Source organism: Ranitomeya variabilis, chromosome 8 (genome assembly GCF_051348905.1).
Source record: "Ranitomeya variabilis isolate aRanVar5 chromosome 8, aRanVar5.hap1, whole genome shotgun sequence".
In the NCBI taxonomy this organism is placed as follows: Eukaryota; Metazoa; Chordata; class Amphibia; order Anura; family Dendrobatidae; genus Ranitomeya; species Ranitomeya variabilis.
This window is the reverse complement of record NC_135239.1, coordinates 152077581-152093792: the sequence shown is the minus strand read 5'-3', so window position 1 is coordinate 152093792 and position 16212 is coordinate 152077581. Positions and strand designations below refer to the sequence as shown.

Genomic DNA, 16212 nt, shown 5'->3' with positions numbered 1-16212 from the left:
GCAGACAGGACACTGTTCACACGTAAAAATTTTGAATTATATTGATTTATTTTTTCTTAAATTACACACTCAGCTCATTGTGTAAATGACACTCAGGACTCCTTGACCTGGATGTGATTTTTACTTGTAAGTGGAATTTTGTGTGAAAACTGGAGAAATATTTTTGTCTGTGACTGAAATCTTACCTGAAGAGGAGTCTTAGAAACTAGAAATGAAGATCCCAGATGTGCAGAGTATGTACATGACATTTAGAGGGAATCTCTCAGTAGGCTTTTATAACCTCAAACTATTTATATGTGCATGTAGCTCTTTCAAAGACAAGTCCAGCAATATGTTTACATGGCCGGTCCGCTCCTCCATTACTGAGAAATCAGCATTTGAATTAATATACAAATGAGGCTGAATATCTATCTGTATATCTGATGCTTCTGTCACTCCAGCTCTATTCCCCGCTCCGCCTCCGCTCGCTTGACTGACAGCCTGTGTGCTGTGTGACTTTAGGCAAAGTAAATGTCGGCCAAGTAGGAGGAGGTGGCGCTGAGCAGGGAATAGAGCTGGAGTGACGGATGCTATAGATTGACCATAGTCCTTCATGCTCATTTACATATCAATTCAAACGTTGATTTCTCAGTAAAGGAGGAAAGAACTGGCCATGTAAAGGTACAGCTCTCTCTAAAGAACAACACTGCTCGGCTACACAAGTGCTCCTGTGTTTGGGAGAGTCGGGAGAGATAGCTGACGGCTATCTAAGGTGTATATAGGCTTTATACTGTTTCCTAGATATGGTGTAAGGATTCACCCAATAACCTTAGTGGATTAAATCTGGTGTGAGACTGTTCGGGATACATAGCGCCATGTTGCGTGACAGCAGTTTCTGAAAAGTTGCAGGGCAGAATTATCTGCGACTTCTCTGTGACTTGCTGTCATGTGGCTATGTTAGGGCTGGAAATCTGCTGTAAATAAAATAGCCATGTTGTGGGCAAGTCGCAGGCAAGTAACATGTCTATGGCAAGTGCGACGTGTCTGACTTGTGAACAGCAGCAGAAAATCCAACTCATTTAGAAGCAGCTCTGCATTGCAGTTGCAGTAGGGGGCAATGCTACACATGAGAAATGAGTAGGTGCGATATCGTGTCACTATGTAGCCGTAGCCTTATTGTCCAGATTTCTGATTCCCCTTATTCTTCTACTGCCCACACTAGAGCAGTGTCCTCTTTACTTCAAGGAAGTCTTAATCCTGCTACATCAGATTTACTGAACAGTTGAGCTTAAACTCTACAGTATATTTATCAACCTATACAGGCTAAAATATTGGTGTTCGGTGGAGACCGCTCTCATACATTTAGTTTTGCGATCCCCATTCAAGAGTATGTGGTTTCTTGCTAGTTCTCCATTGTTTCTTGGCTGGTTACATGGCCTCACAAGGCCCATTCATTCAATAAAGAGACCAGAAACAATAAGTGGAAGAAGGCCGTGTCATTTATTTTGAGTAACTTTAAAATTCATAACATAAATTAATTCATCTTTAAATTATTAACTCTCAAATAACCGTCAATTTAATCACGATGCAACCAATCCACCCGAAGGGCGATTTTCCTCACGAAATAAATGAACACGACAGGGAGTAGCCATAAAAAAGGGGAGGGTGGGCGGGATCTTCGGTTCTTCAGGATAACCGTTGAATGACAGGAATTTCAAACTGATAGGGCTTTTATACCAACACAAAAAGCCCGCCAAAATGAGAACCACCAATAAAATTACTTGAATTGAACCGCCAAAAGCGGAATAAAAACCGGATAAAACCTGCTCTTGGCTTACCAAGCCAAAGCTTACCTCAGGAATCACAAAGTTTAAATATTATTTTTAAAACCTAAAACGGCTTAATTTCAGAGCCTGTGAGGCCATGAGACCCCCCCTATAATGTAAAATTATGGACGGGGGAGGGCTAACATGGCCTCACAAGGCCCATTCATTCAATAAAGAGACCAGAAACAATAAGTGGAAGAAGGCCGTGTCATTTATTTTGAGTAACTTTAAAATTCATAACATAAATTAATTCATCTTTAAATTATTAACTCTCAAATAACCGTCAATTTAATCACGATGCAACCAATCCACCCGAAGGGCGATTTTCCATAAGCCAGGGCTCAAAGAGACCTGGCCCCCCCACCAAAGCACAGCCATTTTTCCACTATTGACTGGAGGTCTAAGTTAAAAATGTCCAATCCTATATCAGAGAGATGGACTAAATCATTGCGGAATAAGCCCAATAAAAAACCTTCCAACTCAGTATGTCTAAAAGAGAAGCCGTTAATCATTGGTAAAAATTTACACATATTTCTGTTCACTCTCTTCCGAATTCTTTCAATAAAAGAAAGTTCCTTCGTAGACCAAATAAACCTGGGGATGATTTCAGAGAAAACAAAACAAGTGAGAGGAGAAAATTGCTTAAAGTAAACAAAATCGGATCTCATAAAAGATAAAAGATCCAGAGTTTTTGTTTTCCCGATATCGTTACCCCCTAGATGAAAGATTATTAGATCCGGATGAGGAAATTTGACAAAACATCTGTTCAACTCATGACAGAGATTAAACCAATAAAGGCCTCTTAAACTGTGCCAAAATATTAAAACAGAGTCCTGGCTAAAAGAAAGGTTTTCTGAATAAAAACGTTGCTTAGCTCTCTTCTGAGCCCAGTACACATAAGAGTGTCCTACGATCCATACCACTTTGACACCTGAAAGAAATCAAATTTAATTATCATACAGGTCATGTCTAACATAAAGCCTAAACCTTCCCGACTCCCATCTACCCAGCTGCATAATTTGAGAACTATGTAAACCAGCTCTCGCCGCCTCCGTGGCTGCACCTATACGGAAGGAATGTGAGGTGAATTTTAAATGATCTTTCTTTAAAAATTGTAAACATTTTTTTAAAACCGAATTAAATTGGAAAATTGTCGCTGGGGACCCATCTAAATGCACAAATAAAGGCCCGGGGACAGAAGGTCTAACACTAAGCCAGTTAGCAGTAGTAGATAAAGGGCAAAAGGCTTCGCCAGGTTTAGCCTCTATCTTCAATCTAACGCCTCTTCCTAACTGATCAGTTTTGGAACGCCTAACAAATAAAAACAGATGTGGATCCGTAATGGACACATCAGATGCCATAAGCCCAGAGGGAGTACATTTTTTGGCAGAAACTAATTCTCCTACACGCAACGCCCCAAAATAAGCTAAGGAGAACGCAGCGGAAAATAAAGTAGCTTCGAAAGAATTGGTACAAACTTCGTGAAGCGATAAACAAAGATCTCTTAAAAATGGGAGGGAGATCGGGCGCCTATTGTCAGGTTTGAAACTTGCCCGTTTAAATCCTTTCAAAAATTGTTTGATAGGAAATAATCCCGTCAAAGGGTTTTTTCCAAGAAGTTTTAGAAAAAATGAGATACCCGCTAGAGATTTGGCAACTGCAGAAAAGGATAAACCTTTGTTACAAAGAAATTCGAGAAACCTCAAGCCAGAGATAGGACTAGATATGCCGAAATTAAAATTGTTTAAATTACAAAAATGAATCCATTGATGCCATGCGGCCGAGTAATCAGCCCATGTTCTAGGTGACAAAGAATTCTCGATGAAGTGAGGAATTAAGTCAGGATTAAATCCCAGATCTGCTGAGGGCAAGCTGTTGGATCCAGATCCGCTGAAGGAACCTGTTGGCGAAAAACATGCCACTGTTGTAAGCAAATGGAGTCAGTAATAAACGATAAACTACTTGTTCCGCTTTTTGCTTTGAGCCATATATTCAACTTTAAACAAAGTAAAACTAACTGCCTAAGAATTTTCATGGCCCAGAAATTCTTAGATGATAGGGTGTTAATCCCAAGAATAACACCCGGATGGTTTGACAAAATCAAAATCCTGTTATTTCTCAAAAGGTGACCCCATAACGTTAAACCAAGAAAAATGGAAAAAATTTCCAAAACCATCGAATTCTTTACAAACCCGTTCTGGATCAAACGATCTGGCCACTCGAGAAAGCACCAATGAGGAGAAAAAAGGACACCGCAGCCCGAATCGGCTTTATAAGAAAAAGCAAAATTTAAAGTATCAGCTAGGATAAAGGTAGATTGCCAACAACTTTTGCCGTTGTAACTTCCTAAGAAAGTCCGCCAAATCTTGGCGTCTTCCTTTAAGTCAGATGACACTCTGATATGAGAATCTTGGGAAGAGATTCCAATAGTAGAGTCGTACAAGCGTCTGGAAAAAATTCTACCCATTGGAATGACACGTAGAGCAAAGTTCAAGAGGCCCAAAAGGGATTGGATTTCTTTAAGCGTCACCTTCTTACTCTGTGAAAATTTATCCAAAGCGGTACAAAGTTTCCTAATCTTTACTTCTGGAAGTCTTGATTCCATCCGAACTGAATCTAGGGTAATACCCAAAAATTCAATGACATTAGTGGGTTGGCAAGTTTTGTCATGGGCCAAAGGAACCCCAAATTTGTCACACATTGAAGAAAAAGTATTCAAGGCCATCTGGCAAGCTTGCGAAAATGGTGGACCAACAAAAAGGAAATCATCTAGGTAATGAAGAATCCCAGCATTTTGAATGCTGGATTCTATTACCCAATGCAAAAAACATGAAAAGCTCTCAAAATAAAAGCATGACAACGCAAAACCCATGGGTAAACACTTATCGAAATAAAATTGATTCTCAAAGTGAAAACCCAGGGAGTTAAATCCAGAGGGGTTAACGGGAAGGAGCCTGAATGCAGATTTTATATCTGCTTTTGCCATCAAGGAGAATCTGCCAAATTTCCTAAGTAAATCGATGGCAGAATCGAATGATGAATATGAGACGGAACACTCGGCTTTATCTACTTCGTCATTCAGGGAGGAACCTGTAGGGAAGGATAAATGATGAATTAAACGGTAACTCCCAATTTCTTTCTTGGGAACAATCCCAAGGGGAGAAATCCGAAAATTAGCAAAAGGGGGGTTCGGAAACGGGCCCGCAATCCTTCCTAAAACTAATTCCTCCAAAATCTTTTTACTCGCCACCTCACTGTGGTGTAACAACGAAGAAAGGTTCCTAACAATAGTACAGCCTAGGCCCTTGAATTGAGGGACATTAAAGCCAAAACAAAACCCATTAAACAAAAGACTACTAGTCTCCTGTTTTGGGTACATGTTTAGCCACCACAGCATTTCTTGGAGATTCACCGGCGTCTGCGCTTTTAGGAATGTGTTCTTTGGATGACTGTCTACGAAAACACTTAAACAATGGGTGAGAGTTCGCACAAATAGAGCATTCGTGGCGAAACCTGCACGAATTACCCCATTTGAATGTGGACTCGTTAAACGCGAAGCAAACGCCCTTTTTTGAAGAGCTGGAAACTGTTTGTTTATTAGTGTATTGCCTTTGTGGCAGCATCAGATTTAACCACAGACCCACATCCTTCACCCCCCAATTAATATCTGGGTGCACGGCCAATTTTTGCCTAAAGGCCTCGTCATAATGCAGCCATGCAACACCTCCAAAGTTACGATAAGCCTCCAAAATAATATCGATGTGCTGAAATAATTTAGAACACAGGCCAGGAAACTTCTCTCCCAGAACAGCTGAATAGATCGAAAAAGCCTGAATCCAGTTATTAAAGGTCTTAAAAGCAGAACGCTTAGACTCCTCATTTTCAGGCTTACTTTCTCTCTCAAATCTATTCAGCTGATCCTTGCGGGGGAGTAAAGAAAATAGGTCCACATAGGAATTACTCCAAATAAGGTCTTTGACTGATGAGCTCAAGTGAAACCCAAGTGGAGAGAGCTCACAAGTCAAAGCCTCTTTAAATGTATTCTGAGGTAACAAGTTAACATCAGGGATAATGGATGGGGAATCAGAGGGTACACTACCAAATTCCCCTAAGGATTCGGCTAAGACGCTTTTTATAATATCCCTGAGTTGATCAGGATAGACAGACAAGGGGACATTCACAATCTCACCCCTTGCTTGTACAACACCTCTGGGTAATTGATCAGCATGAGGACCAAAGCTCGAGCCTACAAGGGGAGGCGAGCACATCTGAGGGTTTCCTGGAGCAGGAGATGGTTGATTGCAGATTGGGTCTTCAGTCGCCAAGTTGCTGGATGTCGCAGAGGTTTGATGGCTAAGATCCCATGAAGAGACCGTTGCCTCAGCCTGTGTAAGGGGTGCCGCCGCAGCGCTTTTACGGCTGCCGGCGGTGAACAAGATGGCGGCGCTTGAAGATGAGGAAGCCGACGCTTCAGCGTGCTGAGGATGAGGGTCTCGCGCGACGCTGCGAGACCCGCTTGATGGACGGCTCCGTTTCCTACTCACATTAGCCGCCCGGCTAGAGGGAGTTGCCGGCGGAAGTGAAGGAGATATCGATCTCCGGGGCGTCTTCTTTCTGGAACGGCCTGGAGCGCACGCTGTCACAGCCGCCGCTGTATTAAGGACCGGAGGCTGCGTCTCAGGTACCGGACCCGGAGGAATGGTAGCAGCAATGGCAGGTGAAGGTAAAGGATTGCTGGCAAGGCAGCTTCTTAGCCAAGCCTCCCCGTCTTCTTTGCCAGCCCTTAGAAGCAGCTGCTGCATAAGGCTGTCCATCTTCGGTTCTTCAGGATAACCGTTGAATGACAGGAATTTCAAACTGATAGGGCTTTTATACCAACACAAAAAGCCCGCCAAAATGAGAACCACCAATAAAATTACTTGAATTGAACCGCCAAAAGCGGAATAAAAACCGGATAAAACCTGCTCTTGGCTTACCAAGCCAAAGCTTACCTCAGGAATCACAAAGTTTAAATATTATTTTTAAAACCTAAAACGGCTTAATTTCAGAGCCTGTGAGGCCATGAGACCCCCCCTATAATGTAAAATTATGGACGGGGGAGGGCTAACAATATAAGGGAAGTGTAGATTGGTAATATTAATCTGTTTTCCGTTAGTCTGAACAGCAGCACAATTTTCTCACCCTGGTGATTACTTTATAATGAGCACATGATGGCACGGGTTACATGTAGAGATGACCAAACCTGAACAGTAAAGTTTGGGGTCTGTACCAAACACCTACTGTTCTGGCACGGACTGTGAACACGAACTTCACCAGGAAGTCTGTGTTACTGCTCGTGTTCGGCACCCCAAACACCATGACAGCACAGCAAACACTGCCTCTGATTGGCGGTAAAATCATTACCGCCTGTCAGATAGCCACGGTTCCCACGCTATCATTTGAATAAAGACTTTTATTTGAAATAAAAAAAAACACTTTTTCTTTTTTTATTTAAAAATTAGCAAGCACAGTTAAACTCACCTAACGCCCATTCCACTGAAGCCATTGTCTCCTGTGAAAAAGCAAAAATAAAAAACAACCATATCCCTCTCTTGTCCGTCGCTCTGTCCGACACCGTAATCCATATTTGGGGATAAACAATTTTTAACCTGGACGGTGCAAAGATGCGACCATCCAGGCTGAGAACCACTGAGGAATGAGCTGCTCTGATCGCAGCCTTAGTGACTAGCGGTGACGTCATCGAGGTTACCGCAGGTCACTGATACTGCATTCCCAGCTGGGCTTCTGAACTGCGAGGACCTCGGTGAGATCACCGCTAGCACAGTGAGAAAAAGTCTGACGATGCAGTGCTGAGCACAGAGAGTTCACCGGGAGAAATGAGAAATTTCTCCTGGTGAGCTCACCGTTGCATCGTGAGACTTTTTCTCACTGTGCTAGCGGTGATCTCACTGAGGTCCTCGCAGTTCAGGAGCCCGGCTCGGAACACAGTCTCAGTGACCTGCGGTAACCTTGATGGTTGTCACCACTAGTCACTGAGGCTGGGCTCACAGCTCATTCGCCAGTGGTTCTCAGCCTGGATGATCGCATCTTGACACCGTTCATATTAAAAATTGTTTATCCCCCGATAAGGATTACGGTGTGGAACAGAGCGACGGACAAGGGATATGGTTGTTGCTCCATTACTAATCCGTGGGCTTGATGTCACCGGACAACATAAAGGTGACATCAACCCCACAAATATGAACCCCATTTGCCACTGCAAAAGGGCAAGTGGGAAGAGTTGAGCAAAGTTCCCGAATTGTTGCATCTAATAGATGCGTCTTTTCTGGGCAGCTGCAGGCTGCTATTTTTAGGCTGAGGGGGGGCAATATCCATGGCCCCTTACCAGCCTGGGAATACTAGCCCCCAGCTGTCTGCTTTAGCTTGGCTGATTGTCAAAAATGCGGGGACCCCAAGCCGTTTAAAAAAAAAAAAACTGTATGAGGACTCCTCTATTCTTGATAACCAGCCGTGATATAGCTGACAGCTGAGGGTCGGAATTATGTTCTCGCTGTTATTAGCGGCAGCAGACGTCGGCTGATGGGAGCAGTAGTCCAGTGACTGGAGGTAAACTTTATACCTCCGATCACAGCTGCGCGCTCATGCTGTCATTTGACAATGTGGGAACCACGGCTGTCTGACTGGTGGTGATGATATTACCACTGATCTGAAGCAGTGTTCGCCACGCTGTCATGCACATGACAGTGTGCAAACACCCGGTGTTCGGGGGCCCGATCCCAAACAGTAACATGGACTTCCTGGTGAATTCCATGTTCGGTGTCCGTGCCCGCACAGTAGGTGTTCGGTATGGATGCCGAACTTTACTGTTCAGGTTCGCCCTTCTCTATTAGTTTCATTAATAATTCTGCCTGTCCTGTTAGTTCACAGGTGTAAAGCTGGCCCCATTGTTGTGCTGCTGTTAGGAAAGACTAAGAGCTCAGATCTTGGCTTGTACTGAGTACAAGTTTCCAGTACAAGGGCAAGCTGGTAGGAAAAACAGTCCGGACCTTCCTAGTAATACACACATCCTGCGTCGTTTCCTATTGTAGTTTGCACGATGAACAATCCTCCCTGGGATATTTTCAGCAAACAATGGTATTTTGTGCCAGTGTGATGGCATAGTAAACACTGCTTCCAGTCCAGTGAATGAGGAGACTTGTGTCCCGAAATAATGCTTCCTGTTTTGTGCCTGTTCTCAGGGGAATCTTTATGGACCATGAGTCTTAACCATGTGCCAAGTGGAACAATAGCCGCCCCGGCTGTGATTCTTCCAGATCTAGACAACGACTTTATAAATGACTTGCTTGTTCTTACCATCGGAGAAAGTCAGGTAAGTGCATAAACTATTAGGGGACTTGGTGCTACGTCATTTCCAAAATTCTCAATTAATTTTTGCATTTTGTGCAATTTCTTCTCAAACTGTGGTAGAGTCAAATCACATTGTCATTGTTTATTTTTTCCTTAGTATCCAATTAGTTGACCCAAGTGGCTAGCGGCAAAATTCTGGAGAAGAGGTTGGGTGGCTGGGGTGTGCTTAGATCTGTAGTTCTATCCTCTCAGAGCTGAGCCACAATGTGGCATGCACCCTGAGCTTTTGATGATGACAGAATCACTATTAAAGGGAATCTGTCACCAGGTATTTGCTATTTCATCTGAGAGCAGCATAATGTAGAGAAAGAGACCCTGATTCCAGGGATGTGTCACTTAATTTACTAGGTGCAGCAGTTGTGGTAGAAGCCGAGTTTTCTCTGCTGTACATGTAGCAGAGCTCAGAAAGCTAATCCTGCCCACCCCACTGGTTAGCACCTTTCTATATACATTGTATATTGACAGTAAGCTGCTAATCTGAGCTTTGGGCATGGTTGGATCAGGATGCACTTGGAAGCTAGTCCGGCATTGATAATATATGGCTGATAACACATTGATTGTTTTGAAATTACAGCACACAACCTAGTATGTGAGACATCACTGGAATCCGTATCTCATCCCCTACCTCGTGCTGCCCTTAGATTACAGAGCAAAGACCTGTTGACAGATTCCCTTTAAAGTTCATACAGATTGGAAAAAAGTTGACATCTCTGGGACTGGTTTACAATCTAATGTGTGGAGGGCTCCCAACTGCCCCTTTACAGATTATATCAGTGGATGGAGGAATCCGTTCTTCTGATCTTCTAGAGTCTGCCAGTGCCTTACTGCACTCTCCCAATAGAGTACACATGAACTCTCAGCCAAGACCAACCTTCATGTGTATGGTGGAGTTGGGAGACATAACTGTTGATAAAGTGTTCATGCAACAGTTATCTACTGTTACACTAAACGACTTACCAACGATCACGACCAGCGATACGACCTGGTCGTGATCGTTGGTAAGTCGTTGTGTGGTCGCTGGGGAGCTGTCACACAGACAGCTCTCTCCAGCAACCAACGATCAGGGGAACGACTTCGGCATCGTTGAAACTGTCTTCAACGATGCCAAAGTCCCCGGGTAACCAGGGTAAACATCGGGTTACTAAGTGCAGGGCCGCGCTTAGTAACCCGATATTTACCCTGGTTACAAGTGAACACATCGCTGGATCGGCGTCACACACGCCGATCCAACGATGACAGCGGGTGATCAGCGACCAAATAAAGGTCCTGATCTTTCCCTACGACCAACGATCTCCCAGCAGGGGCCTGATCGTTGGTCACTGTCACACATAACGAGATTGTTAGCGGGATCGTTGCTACGTCACAAAAAGCGTGACGTTGCAACGATATCGTTAACTAAATCGTTATGTGTGAAGGTACCTTTAGGATCTATTGACATGTCAGCACTTGACCACAGGTTCGTAAAAAAAGTGTTACATCACTGCAGTGTGTGAATATAGCCTAAGCTTCTGTCCTCTTCACACATGTCCAGCCGTGTGCATTGCAGAACTAAACTGACTGAAGTCGTATGATATAACTAAGACCGTGTCTAATGTGACTACGTTTCCTCTGCAGCCAGATCTTGGATTTCTCTTGATCTCGGGTCGTACTGGGAATCCGCTGGGTGCTATTGTAAAATACAGCATCATGGGAGAAGGAAAACTTTTAGGACCTCAGGCGTACTACACCAGCCAGGGGGCCATTTATATTCTTTTTGGCTTTGGTAAGGGTCATCATTACTTTATATGATAGCTCCAGGTTTATGACATTTAAGATTACTGTTTGCATCAGAGGCTGTGTTCTAGATTATTGTCATATATCTGTAGATTCCACAGATTGTTATTGTTGTTATAGTTATTTCTGTGTTCTGGATTAGTGTCATATATCTGTAGATTCCACAGATTGTTCCTATTAGCTGTCTTCTATAATTTTTACCCTGGTTATTTATTAGGGTTTCCACACCGGTTAGTCTTTGTGTGAGCTTCAGATATATTGACGGACACAACTATAGTCATTGTGTCATTAATAACCTTTGATTTTCCCATTAGGGAACATCCAGGCATTTGCATTAAGAGATATATATGCACAGGCCAATACTGGAGGTAATTTCCCAAGACCCCTTCAGAGGATCGATCCAGACTGGGAAAAGAAAAGATCAGTCAATCATTCTAAACTCATCAATGTGTACAGGTACCTACTTACATAATGTAATATTCACATTTGCTCCATTCCATCACACAAGTTAATGAAGAACTTTCCTTTTCACCATTTCATACATGGAAACTACTTTTATAAATTAACAATTTAAACAAATTATATTGCAAAAAAATTGTGCTCCCCATTCTCAGTGTCTCATCTCTGGCACTTCTTGTGTAGATTCCTTGGAACCATCCCGACGTTATTTCTCGTATATTTGGGATCTAGTATAAGCCCGGATTGACCTGTAAATATGTGATTGTTGGCGATATCAGGCTGGACGTATCTGGCCCAACATGCTGCCCTGTGGATGACATGTCCTTGTTACCCCACAGTGCCGGAGTGGAGTTTCTTCAGACAGTTCCAGTCTATCTCAGTAACTTCAGTGATCTCCTTGTCACAACGAAAGACGCCGTAGCCCTGGTGAGTGGACAAGATCTGGAGCAGAGATGGAGCATCAGCCTGAACAATGTTTACAGGTCTGTAGTAGATCATTTACAGTTTTCTCCAAATTTTGCTTTCACACTTTATAATATTGTGACTTATTTATACTGTTTTTGTTTGATTATTGGGTTTAATGTGAACCCATTTGTAGAATTGCTTCAGGACCATCACATTTTACCACGGATTCATAGATGCAAGAAGGAATAGGTCTGCACAAATGTGTCGTTAAAATAAGTACCAAAAGACTGATCCTGTGCACAGCAATGAGCAATGGCGTGTTGACATTGCTGTGCATTATGTTGATTTTAAGGGGTGCTTTTCCTCACTTTTTCAGGAGGATTCTGCCCATAATCAGCCTGACAAAGACATTGTATACTCTTAGTCTAAGGGTACTGTCACACTAAACGATTTACCAACGATCACGACCAGCAATACGACCTGGCCGTGATCGTTGGTAAGTGGTTGTGTGGTCGCTGGGGAGCTGTCACACAGTCAGCTCTCCAGCGACCAACGATGCTGAAGTCCCCGGGTAACCAGGGTAAACATCGGGTTACTAAGCGCAGGGCCGCGCTTAGTAACCCGATGTTTACCGTGGTTACCAGCGTAAAAGTAAAAAAAAAAAAACAGTACATACTTACATTCCGGTGTCTGTCCCCCGGCGTTCTGCTTCTCTGCATTGTGTCTGCGCCAGCCGGAAAGCACAGCGGTGACGTCACCACTGTGCTCACTTTCCGGCTGGCCGGCGCTCACAGTGCAGAGAAGCAGAACGCCGGGGGACAGACACCGGAATGTAAGTATGTACTGTTTTTTTTTTTTTTTTACTTTTACGCTGGTAACCACGGTAAACATCGGGTTACTAAGCACGGCCCTGCGCTTAGTAACCCGATGTTTACCCTGGTTACAAGCGAACGCATCGCTGGATCGCTGTCACACACAACGATCCAGCGATGACAGCGGGAGATCCAGCAACAAAAGAAAGTTCCAAACGATCTGCTACGACGTACGATTCTCAGCAGGGTCCCTGATCGCTGCTGCGTGTCAGACACAGCGATATCGTATGGATATCGCTGGAACGTCACGGATCGTACCGTCGTAGCGACAAAAGTGCCACTGTGTGACAGTACCCTAAGATAGCAATCATCTGCCGGTAATCATCTGCCAGTAATGAGCCTGCTTCTAAGGCCATGTTCACACATTCAGTATTTGGTGAGATTTTTACCTCAGTATTTGTAAGCCTAAATCAGGAAGTGGGTGATAAATACAGAAGTGGTGACATGTTTCTATTCTACTTTTCCTCTGATTGTTCCTCTCCTTGTTTTGGCTTATACATACTGAGGTAAAAAAGTGACAAGATACTGATACTGTTAATGCAGCCTTAGACTGGGACACTGCATATGACATACTAGTATATGTGATAAGTCGGGAAGGGGTTAATAGGGTGAGCAGAGTAAGTCCCTGCCAGACACTTCTGATGAGGGTTGGTGGTATCTTCTGTGGAGGTGTTCTCTCCTCAAGTCCTGTGTACTAGGACAGAGGCCATCATTGAGTCCTTTTGTGTCCGTTCTCCACACGGGCGGCACATGGACCAAAGACGTGTTTGTCTGAATGAATCCTATCTCTCATTCATTTGTCTGTGAGTGACATAAAGCTCGTAGCTCATCCTCCGCCAGCCGAATGGTGTTAGTGGCATTTGGGTCTGATGAGTAGTCTTGTATGTCATGTGTATTATGCAGTGTAAACTTAAGTCTTACATCCTCCGACAGCCATCCCAAGCCTGGGTACTTCAACAGTGATGGAAACTTGGATTTCTTCATACAGATCCAGAGCAACACCTCTGAGAAAAAGGTGCGTGAGACTCCTAGAAATGACCACATACATGAACGCATGGCTGGTTTCACTATGGTTCTGATTTAGGACATCATTGTCTCTACACTCATTCAGTAAAGCAGATCTGTCAGTTTAATATATTGCCCTGTGTAAAGACAGCATATTATAGCTACGGGTCCGTGGCATATAACCGAAAAGGGTGCTGTATGGCCTGTGATGTTACTGTAAGGTTTTGGAACTCCTAGAGTGAACCCGCAGATCCGCGACAACGAACCTCCCAAGGGTGAGCTAGCCAGGTAGACCACCCCCAATACAGGGAGCGTTAGGGGCAGGCCCAAGGGAGACTATTGCCGCAGAAGCTGGCACCTGGAGACAGGAAATAGGAAGTTCAAAAGAGAGAGGGAGAGCGTAGGTCTGACCGAGCGAGAAAAGACGTTGGATGAGCTGGTGTGGACTGGAAAGAAACGAGACAAGAAGATAACTGAAAATGACGCAGACACAGGGATGGCTGGGCGAGACAGAGGCGGAACGTGGACAGGACACGGAGGAGACACAGGACCGACCGGACTAGAACGAAGAAACAAGGAAGACTTGAAAATGACAGAGACACTAGGTGAACCGGACTGAGCAGAGACACAGGACGGACCCGCAGAGACAAGAGAGGACCTGGGTCATTAGTAGCACAAATAACAATCAGGCAAGGAGGCAAAGGAAGGGTTACCTTAAATACATGGGACGCAGAAGGACTTCCGGGTCCGGGTCCTCCAGGGTCAAAGAGCGGAGAAGCAGCATGCCTGTATATCAAAAGAGGACGTGCGCGTGCGCAGAGGGAGCTGGAGTGCGAGGTGCGCAGCCGGCGGAATCCCAGAAGCTGCGGTGAGTCATGAAGAGGAGAAGGAAGAACGCGCGCCTGCAGGAGGAGCGCGTCGAAGCAGGTAAGTATGCCGGCGAGTGGAGAAGGAAGCGAGGGGCAGAGCGGCAGGCAGGGCAACAGGAGCAGCGGTGCAGAGTGGCGCCGTGACATGGCCTCAGGGAGCACGTAGTTTATGAGTCCGGGGTGCTAATGGGCAGAGTGCTCCCCTGCTTCTTCAAGCTGCTGTGTATGCAATAAAATATCTGTCAGAGAGTACTGGGAAAAGCGTGGCAGCCCTACCAAAATATTAGAGGGGTTGTCCGGTCATAATGTTTGGATGACCAGTCCTAATATTAAGTAGGCGGAGGTCCAACTCGCGCCACCCTACTGATCAGCTTTTGCAGGCTGCTGTGGTGGCTGGATGTGAACATGTGATAGCTGTTCTGCAGCACCCGGCAGTGACCTTTACACATTGTCTCAATTCAATCGGGCCCCTGTCGCAGCTTGTAACAGCTGATTGGTAGTCGTACCTTTACTGATCTCAGAGTGATGAATTTGCCAGCATACCAGACTTAGGCTACTTTCACACTAGCGTCGTGCACTGCACGTCGCAATGCGACGTGCCGACGCTAGCATTGAAAGCGCCGCACAACGGGGGCAGCGGATGCTGTTTTTCAACACATCCACTGCCCCATTGTGATGTGCGGGGAGGCGGGGGTGGAGTTCCGGCCGCGCATGCGCGGTCGGAAAAGACGGTCATGACGCACCAAAAAACGTTACATGCAACGTTTTTTGGTGGCGACGGTCCAACGCAACCCGACGCAACCGTCGCACGACAGTTGCGACGTGTGGCAATGCGTCGCTAATGCAAGTCAGTGGAGAAAAAACGCATCCTGCAAGCACTTTTGCAGGATGCGTTTTTTCTACAAAACTACGCATAGCGACGTGCAGTGCACGACGCTAGTGTGAAAGTAGCCTAAAGGTACCTTCACACTAAGGTACCTTCACACTAAGCGACGCTGCAGCGATACAGACAACGATGCCGATCGCTGCAGCGTCGCTGTTTAGTCGTTGTGTGGTCGCTGGAGAGCTGTCACACAGACGGCTCTCCAGCGACCAACGATGCCGAAGTCCCCTGGTAACCAGGGTAAACATCGGGTTACTAAGCGCGGCCCAGCCCATTGTAAAAGTAAAAAAAAAAACCACATACTCACATTCCGGTGCCCGGCGTCCGCTTCCCTGCACTCCTCCTGCATCCTGTGTCAGCGCCGAACATCTCCGGCATCTCCCACAGAGCAGAGCGGTGACGTCACCGCTCTGCTTTACGGCCGGCACTTACACAGGATGCAGGAGGAGTGCAGGGAAGCGGACGCCGGGCACCGGAATGTGAGTATGTGTTTTTTTTTTTTTACTTTTACACTGGTAACCAGGGTAAACATCGGGTTACTAAGCGCAGCCCTGCGCTTAGTAACACGATGTTTACCCTGGTTACCAGTGAAGACATCGCTGTATCGGTGTCACACACACCGATTCAGCGATGTCAGCGGGTGATCCAGCGAAGAAATAAAGTTCTGGACTTTCAGCAACGACCAGCGATCTCACAGCGGGATCCTGATCGCTGCTGCGTGTCAAACACAACGA

General features: G+C 45.1%; 1 protein-coding gene across 2 annotated transcripts in view; it reads left to right on the top strand.

The window, feature by feature from the left end:
• The window catches only part of FAM234B (family with sequence similarity 234 member B), a 63926-nt gene that overhangs the window by 41504 nt on the left and 6210 nt on the right, over positions 1–16212 (top strand). For both annotated transcript variants that reach the window (XM_077276588.1, XM_077276589.1), the window contains exons 5-9: positions 9044–9174; positions 10827–10974; positions 11300–11441; positions 11783–11926; positions 13655–13736. In XM_077276588.1, the coding sequence (XP_077132703.1) occupies positions 9044–9174; positions 10827–10974; positions 11300–11441; positions 11783–11926; positions 13655–13736 (647 nt within the window). The remainder of the gene's footprint in view (positions 1–9043; positions 9175–10826; positions 10975–11299; positions 11442–11782; positions 11927–13654; positions 13737–16212) is intronic.